At 39.0% G+C, this 9,350-nt stretch overlaps 1 protein-coding gene across 1 annotated transcript; it reads right to left on the reverse strand.

The window, feature by feature from the left end:
- Window positions 1-1,155: 1,155 nt before the first annotated feature.
- Window positions 1,156-6,753, reverse strand: LOC115688710 (folate-biopterin transporter 1, chloroplastic). The gene is made up of 9 exons (XM_030614619.2): window positions 6,442-6,753; window positions 5,426-5,661; window positions 5,050-5,114; window positions 4,776-4,938; window positions 3,960-4,108; window positions 3,576-3,836; window positions 3,296-3,464; window positions 3,119-3,211; window positions 1,156-1,808 (listed from the first exon to the last, which is right to left on the reverse strand). The coding sequence occupies exons 1-9, from the start codon at window positions 6,713-6,715 to the stop codon at window positions 1,512-1,514; spliced, it is 1,707 nt and encodes a 568-aa protein (XP_030470479.2). The 5' UTR covers window positions 6,716-6,753; the 3' UTR covers window positions 1,156-1,511.
- Between the last annotated feature and the right edge of the window lie 2,597 nt (window positions 6,754-9,350).

A 9,350-nucleotide genomic window follows, 5' to 3' on the forward strand; every position in this document is an offset into this window, starting at 1 on the left:
TACAAGTTAGGAAAAATTACCAAAAAAGTTATAAATCTATTGCAATTATGTCAATTCAATCCAATCGACTCAATTGGTAAAAAAAGAAAGGATTAAATTAGCACAATTACAATAGGTTTAAAACTTTTTTACTAATTTTCTCAGTATTTTTGGGCTTGAATTACTGAGATTCTTCCTATGATCTCCCCATTAGTTCTTTCCATAGCGACTAACAGCATTTATAAGCTCTGTAAAAGCCATTGATCGTGTGATTAAGGGAGACATTAAACTCCTCAAGGGAACATGTCAACCTTTTCGACTTCATGTTTTCCTTGGATCGTTAGACCTCCTACATATGTCTCTCAGGTTGAGGTTGAGAAGATGATGAATGAGTACCTTACTTAGATTACATTCGCACAAGGTTCGACTTCGGCATGAGGCTTACTCGACGTGTCTCCGGCAACTTCAGTTGATAGAGAATGAGAAGAGACCAGTGTTCTTCCTATTGCTCATCCCAAGGGAACAATGTCGAATCACTATTTTGGGCTTGATAGCGAGTTTACGCGATTCACGGTGAGCTCGCAGGTAGATAGTTTCAAGTATCGGATCCCCTTTTTCAACTCATAATGTTGTTGATTAATTGGGCCTATCTTTACATAGATTCTACTTCATGGAAGAGAACAAATTTCTCCGGCTCTGCTAGGATGAACCGACGCCTTATTTTATTTTGAAACTGACTCCGGCTTTGTATCTGATGTTACTATGGATGATTGAAATCAAGAGAGATTTTTACCTCTCAGACCGCTCAATGCATTCCACCACATTAGTTCATAGACGAGTTCGACTCTGTTTGAAGTTTAAACCATGATTTTCCAGGAGCTAAAAGCTTCTGTTTGCACTTTTTCCACAGCTACAAATAGTTTCCATGTTCTCTTTATTCCCAAGAAGAAAGACAATAATATATTACCTCTTCTATCTGTTAAGCATACATTTGAGGACTCAGCAGTTAAAAGCATATGCATTGAGACAATATCATAGTACAATCTGACAAAATTTATTGCAAACCGAATTTTTCTAAAATCTGAAAATTTCCTATTACACATGAATATGCACTGAACAGCTTATTTTGCAAGTTGAAAATCTGAAAGCTGCATCAATGGAGCATACCCATATCTGTAGGGGAAAAGAGTCGTACTTTCTTATTGGATAAGGTGAACTCACCGAGTATATTATTTCAAGCACCTACTGAGAAGTTGAATCCATGACAGTTTGGGCATAATAGAACCTTCGAATCCACTAACTACAGTAAGGCTCAGATTTCGGAAAAGTCACTGCATTCGGAGGAAGAGTGGCTTCACAACAACAGATTGGAATGAGCGGAAGCTGTAGTTCTGGCCAACTTGCCCTTGATCATGGATCCTTGTGATTCTCTCTCTCTCTCTCTCTGTGGGCACATGCGCATATTCTACAGTAAGGTGAACAATCTGACAGTGGATGTGCCCAAACTTGGAAAACCTAGTGGCACAAACCACTCAGTTGGACTTCATCTCAATATCTTCATCCTCTAAGGTGGCATCAGAATCATCCTGCGGAAGGAGGCCAAGGAGAGGCAAGGGCAACAACGAGCTGAGATTGCACAGCACTATCAAAAAGGCCAAATTGTCAAACTTGTCCTTGGTGATACCAAAGAGCTGTGTCAGTCCAGCACCGATAAGCCCACCTACCACGCTCCCCCCATTGGATATGGACATGAGGGTAGCAAAAAGTGTAGCTTCCATTCCCTCTGGACATAGTCTTGCCGCCAGGACAAGGACAGGCATGAAAGAAGCCTACAACGTAAATATGAGGGATTAAATAATCTCTCCAATCTCTATATAATAAAGCAACCAAAAGGAACCTTCAACCTCAAACTTTTTCCTAGAAATTCCACAAAATACCCACGCCTTCTAAGGAAACAAACAATGATTACATATTACTAAACAATGGACAAAATAGTGATTTAAAATGTAAACATACTAATCGTGTTATCTAAGAAATCTCTTTTATACAGATTCTAAATTTAAGTAATCTTCCTTATCGTACAACAATTTAAATATATTCCTGAAATAACTCAATCCACATGTTCCCTCACCGTTATCACAAAAACTACGAGTGCAATAGGAGCTTCCGTCGACAAAAAGATCACCAAATTTTCCCTAGATACATCTATTCGATTAGCTATTACTGTAAAAGATCCCCTTTTAGTAGAGTTAGCGAAAGAAATCATTATCTACTAATACTCGTCATTTCTCCCCCCACTTCCGCGTAATAGTAATTCCTTTTCCTGTTTATCATATTTTAATGTGTGCCCTCTTTCCTAGTAACTCTAGGATAAATCACCAGTTCGTTAAGTCAGCAGTCAGCACCAGAGGATGAGGATAACGCACTGGTGTGAAAGCAATAAAATTAATGCATGTTCCTTCTGTTGTAGCATGATAGCTGATGCTATCACATGGAAGTCTAGCATTGGAAGATTCATACTAGGACGTTATACAATGATCTAACATAGAAAAGAAAGCTCAGAAGCAGCACAAGATATACAAGTGGCAACAGTATTTGTGCTACATATTAGGACATTTTAGGCACAAAAATCTGGTTATCCTGCACAAATGTGTACAAATAAGTGATTTTATGACCCAGGTGTTCTATTGGAGGCACTTCTAATGTTGACATGACATAACATGGATTTGAGAGATACGTGGCCACAGGATACAACATATTGGCCTTAGATATCTCAAGAAATGTATTTGGTCCTATAACTCAATGACTTTTATGATAAAAATTTGAAAAATAATTAATGAATTCAATTTTTCACTGAAAAGACAATATCCCAAAACTGCAGATTATCAATATCATGATAATTTCTTAATGTTCATGTCCAAGTACCTTCATATAAAATATTATACTAATTAGCCTATACCATAGTCCCCATTTTAGAGAAATAGACCAGCACCAAGGACAAAACATGTGGTTGACACCAGTATTTCTAGTCTGACTGACCTAGCACGCAAGTATTAATGTGTTTGGTGCACCGGGTTGTGTGAGGATGGCACATTATTAAGATAGACCAGCATAATTGAATGTGTTAGAAACTAGTTACCTGGCCCAGAACGGTCAATATTAAGGAGTCTCCAATTGCAAACCATTCATCGCTTACACCGAATTGACGGTTTAAGCCTTTCACAAGGAAAACCTAATGAAGAAAGAAAGCAAGTGATGAAACAAGCCTGGGAATCAAGGCAGCTTAATTTTAACTACATACAAGCACGACACCTGCCTGTGTCATCCCCAGCGCTGATCCGAATAATGTTGTTGCAACAAAGATCTTCCGTAGTGGAACCTTTTTCAGAAACCCGTTATAGAGTCCAACACCTAAAAGTGACGCAATGGAAGTAACAAGTTTGACTCGTCCAAGAAACTCCGGAGTGAAACCAAGTTTGTTTGTGCTGAATTCCCAAAAATGTCATCAAAATTGCCATCATGTAAGGAGATGAGAATCCCCCATCGTCTGGAAAGAAATTGTCGCAATTAAAAAGACCAATCATGTCTGAACTTACGTGAAGTAAAACATAGCCGAATCTGATTGTGGTGTAGCCTGCCAAAGAAAGATGAATAATGTGGGGAGAAGTACATTGGGTTGCTTCACTGCACCCCAGAGCTTTATAATATCCTCTTTTGACTTTTCCACAAAGCCAGCATTGGCAAGAGGAAGATTCTGTTTCAGTGCTCTTACTGAACCAACCACTGGCTGCTCTTTAACAAGAACAGCTACCGCAGACGTTATCAGAGGTAGCAGGGCTGTAAGACCAAATACAAACCTGTGAAACGAGATTGACATGCGAAAATTCAGTTTTTGAGATGTTAAAGAGGTTGCTTAAAGTGCAACCAGAACAAAGATTCAATATTAATTTGCCAACAAATGAAAGATTCACCATAAGCACCTTACGCCATATGCATCCACAAGGGACCCACTAAAGTAAGAGCTCACAATTCCACCAAAAGCTGAGGATCCCCAGCATAAGGACTGAAGGGATCCAGACATGCTTTGTGATTCACCACGGGCCCTCTCCACAACCATGGAATCCACAACCTACAGCATACTTCAATGTTTGGCATGATTTGTATGTATCCAGAGAAAACAACAATGGCAAATATTCAACTTAAAGCTAAGTATCTCTATTAGAATGATTTGATTGAGAACGTTCAGGTGGAAAACCCATATATTAAGAGTGACAAGAAGATGGAAACAACTCTGACAGGTTAGGCTATGAGAAGGCTGGTCGAGACATGACCTTTTTTACGAACAAGCAGGTTGGATGCAAGCCCAGTGTACTTGCTCATTTCCATTACAACTCAACTCCACTATAGTTTTGCATGCAAAAGCGGTTGTTGAGTACATGCTGGCCATGTGCATTGTCTAATTTCAAGGTAATGTAATTTCCCTTTGTGCAAGTAGCTAAGAAAATCTTAAATTAGCCATGTAGCCCTGTCATGCTCTGAAAAAGTAAAGTATAAGAAGGCATCCTGCAAACCAATCACTAGATTCTCATTGAATCATGTGAATTTCAACCACCAATTTCCGGAGGTACCCAGTTCCCAGAGTTCTACAGTTCACAGGCATTAAATCATTCCATTTGCTAATTTGTTCAGCTGTCATAGAAAATCATAGGCATCTATACGGCAAGCTAAAGCAACATTTTGGAGGCCAAAAAACATGTCATATCTATGGAAGTATGAAATTAAGGGTGGATACATACAACATCAGAGAAGGCAACAGAGAGAGATCCAAGCAGTATGCAGAATGCTGCACTGTATTTGCTATCAACAAAGGTGGCCATTAAACTCCATGAAAGTGCTCCCAGAAGCCCTGATAAAACCAAGTATGATCTTCTTCGGTAACCAAAAAGTGGGACAGAGTCACTGCAACAACAATCTAGTTTGTAAATAATTTCCCTAAAAATAAAAAATAGATGCAATTCTTATGAGAAACAAATGTGATCTGTTAAAACGAGATTAAAAGAAAAAATGCACCTGATAAACCCATATAGAGGTTTTATGAGCCATGGTAATGCAGAAAAACCAGATACGACAGCTGTCTAGTCAACCGCAAACAGAGTGTTAGTCCCCGTAAGAATCAGAGCAAATGGAAGCTAATCAGCTGCTTAAAAAGATATTCCTTGCTATTAAGATGCATAAAGACTAATAGATTTGCTAATGAATTGGCCGAGTCAAGACTAACCAAGGCCATAACAGACAAGAAAATCTTCTTAAGTAGGAAAGTACAGAGGTATAGACTATCAGAGGAAGCTCACGAGTTTCTCTCTTCATACTACTGGAACATACAAATTGAATGTGCTCAAAGGAGATCTAATTTTTCGTTAAGAATCCTCAAAAAACAATGACATACCTCTGCAGGATCTAGATGCAGATCATCTTTCAAATAAAAACTGACGGCGAGTCTTGCAAGGCCCAAGACACCTTGAACAAAATAAACCATCGCAACTGCAATATTGTCTGGGGACAAGTCGACCCCAAAAAACTTAATTGCACTTGTATAGCTGTTTTTCTTGCGAAGAACATTTTTACTGGAAGTGCTTGTTTCTTTGTCAGTTTTTGCTGTCAACGTATCCCCATTTCCTGCCCCTATTTTATCAAAGGAAACAGATAAGGAAAAAAACGGCATCAGAGCAGTAGTGTCATTAGGAAAGCAGCATCAAGTTTGTGGATATATGTCCGAGAAAGATTGGAACAAGCTAAATCACGTTACTGAGTAGTATCCGACAGCTGCCAAAATGAACAACAAAGAAAAAAGCCACTTCTCAGTGACCCTTCACGGAGGAGTCCACTTTTGGCATAAGTTGCGAAGCTAGCATCCCTTAACAAGTCGACACTTTTTTCCATGCTCGAAAAGATTGAGCAGTCGACACGATGTGCTTACATAGCAATTGAAATTATTCCACACAACCAAAAAGCAGCAGGTTTTACACTTCACTCAAACAGTATTTTACAATGCTGGAAGAACACTCTCATCTCTACTTGTGCAACTTCAACTAGATTAGACAGGTGACAGATCAGCTCAACTTAAATCAGAGATGAGCATGAGCAAAGATGATCGGCCAAGAGCACCAATCTGCCGCAGGATGAATTGAATTATAACCATCACCACTTGACCAGTAAACCCACAACAACTACATTGCCACTGTCACGTCAAGCAGACTCACAATTTCTTCAGAGCAACACAAACCCAACTAAGCAACCCATGATTGGGTACCAAACAAACATCCCAAATTCCAACTATCATCCTCGACCTACGCTCAACCAAAACCACAAATTCCTCAAAGAAAAGACAAACGGCGTCCATGACTGGGGTAAATTGGCGAAACCAATCATCGGAGAAGAAAAGACCGACGCTATGCAAGTTACCCATGGAATTCAGCAACAGCTCATGATCCTCGTCCCACCGGCGGCCGGCCCCCGCCGGCGGCGGCATCTGGACGGCGGTGGACATGTCGCGACCCGGCGGGTCCGGCGGGTTTCTCCGGCGAGCCCGTCTCCGGGACCGAGCGCCGAGGTTGGACGACCTCCTGCGGATGCGCGACGAGATGAGGAGAGCACGAGAGCGGGAGAAGGGGGAGAAAGGTGGGATCTTTGGGGAGGGCAGTTCGGAGAAGGAGAGGGTCATTAGGATTATTGCCATTAAAAGATGGAAAAGAGGTTTCCACTTTAATCTCTCCGAAATTCCGATGGCTTTTTTGTTTATTTTATATTTGTTGTCTCCCAGTCTCGTGGGTTTTGGATGGCTGGATTGACCGAATTGTCCTCCTCTCGTGAGATTTTTCATGGATGGACTTTGGTCGCGAGGCTCAATTAGAATCGGCCTCCTTCGTGCACAAAAAAGAGTGAATTTGACTGCGTGCACAAAAAAGAGTGCTGTTCAATTTTGGAACATGCCCCCGTTGCTGTCAATGTTCTCAACGATATCATCGTGTATTCTGATTTTGGCATCCCAAGACCCACGACATTGTACTCGATTTTATTCATAGCTGCACTTAAGTAGTATACCGATTTCTGATCGATGACACATTGAAATGAATAACCGAAATTCATAACCCATTCGAAAACCTTCAGTATATCTAGAACATAATCAGCAATATCTGAATTACTATGAGCAATAGCTATAATATCATTTATAGACTCAATTCTAATTTCCTTACCCTTTTTCTTCTTTAGCTTAAGGTAATCCCTTCTAACATGCCTCATTTGCCATATTAACACACAACACCACCAATCCTAGATTGATTTCGTCTGTTCAGTTTCATACTACTTCTGATAACATGAGTACAGCAAGGGATTTATATCTAATGATAAAAGGTAAGTGATATAGAAGAAATACGGGATAAGAATTGCCCAAGTACAATAACTTTCATATGGTGCTCACTTGAGGGCCACAACTATTTTTTCGTTCACTTAAGCACCACATTGAAGTAAAATCAATCATTTGGTGCCACTTCCCGCAAATTGTTCTACGCGAATTTTTTGTATTTTTTTTGTAAATTGTTTTATTATTATTTTTTGAATTTTTTATTTGCCCTTTTTCTCTTTGTTTTTTTTTTTCGCCAACCATAAAGGCCTCACCCTCTCCGCCAGGCCTGTGAAGGCCCTGGGCAAGGCCATCGCCAGTTGCGAGCGAAGGCCTTCGCGGCAAGGCCACCATGGCCCTAGGCGAGCAGGCCATGGCGGTCGCTATGCCCGCAGCAAGCGAGACCCTGATAGCCATGGGGCCCTCGCCTAGGGCTATCGCACCCTGGCCAAATCTGGGCAAGGCCAGCGACAAATTTTCCAGCGAGGCAAATTATCAATGGCACTTAAGCGATTGATTTTTTAAATTTCTGGTCATTAAGTGATCAATTTTTCAAATTTGTGGCACTTAAGTAAATGAAAAAAAATTATAAAAATTATCTACGTAAGTGCCAACAGTACCACGTAAGACGACTGGCATCCACATCGGATTTTCCGGCGAGGTAAATCGCCGATGGCACTTAAGGGTGTGTATGGTAACATTTCCATTCCCCAAAACAATTTCTGTTCATAAATAGTTTTTTCTATTTCTATTCCCTAGACGAGTTTCTGAGTAGAATAATGCGTTTGGATATTGATGATTGAGATGACTGTTCATTATATGTGCGGATAATAATTATATTTTCTCTATTATGATAATAATTGTATGCATCTATGTTCCTTGATGTATATATTTGTCAATGCATATGATGTTTGATCTACCCAACTCAAGCTTTATTGCACATTTTTTCTGTTCACATGTGCATGTCGGATAGGTTGTTTGAAATTATGTTTCATGCCTAATATTTGTAGTGAACTTGTGCAAAAATGAGTTGAATTGCATATACATTATTAATGCCTTTTTGATTATGATAAAAAGGGGGAGATGTTTGATGAATATACATATGTGTTTGAGGGAGTATTAGTTCACTTGATGAATTTCATTCCTATTTGCAACTCATATGATTAACTTGTAGAAGCATGAGCTATTAATAATTCTTATTCTTAGCTCATATTGATTCTACTTGCTATCTCTTGATTATATTCATTGAATATTTTGATATTTGAAGATTGCATTGTGTGCTTATTATGCCCTGATCCGAATTCCTTTTTTTATGGCACGATAAGCAAATGTGTTTTACTTTTCACATGTACAAAATTCAATATCTTTTATTGCGTGGTAAAACATATGCATATTCAGATTTTTTTTGTCATAATAAAAAAGGGGGAGATTGTTGGGCTAATCCCCAATGTTATATTGACGATGACAAAGATAATCAAAGGCTACTAATGTGTATATTGATTGAGTATTACTAGGTAATATATGCACAAGCCAATATACGGATGATGTCATAATGAGCATCAAGAGATTCTAATATGAGAAATGAATATACATATGTGTTTGAGGGAGTATTAGTTCACTTGATGAATTTCATTCCTATTTGCAACTCATATGATTAACTTGTAGAAGCATGAGCTATTAATAATTCTTATTCTTAGCTCATATTGATTCTACTTGCTATCTCTTGATTATATTCATTGAATATTTTGATATTTGAAGATTGCATTGTGTGCTTATTATGCCCTGATCCGAATTCCTTTTTTTATGGCACGATAAGCAAATGTGTTTTACTTTTCACATGTACAAAATTCAATATCTTTTATTGCGTGGTAAAACATATGCATATTCAGATTTTTTTTGTCATAATAAAAAAGGGGGAGATTGTTGGGCTAATCACAATGTTATATTGACGATGACAAAGATAATCCAAAGG

This window comes from Syzygium oleosum, unplaced genomic scaffold, assembly GCF_021117445.2.
Source record: "Syzygium oleosum isolate NSW1041296 unplaced genomic scaffold, Sole_v2.1 Sole_v2.17, whole genome shotgun sequence".
In the NCBI taxonomy this organism is placed as follows: Eukaryota; Viridiplantae; Streptophyta; class Magnoliopsida; order Myrtales; family Myrtaceae; genus Syzygium; species Syzygium oleosum.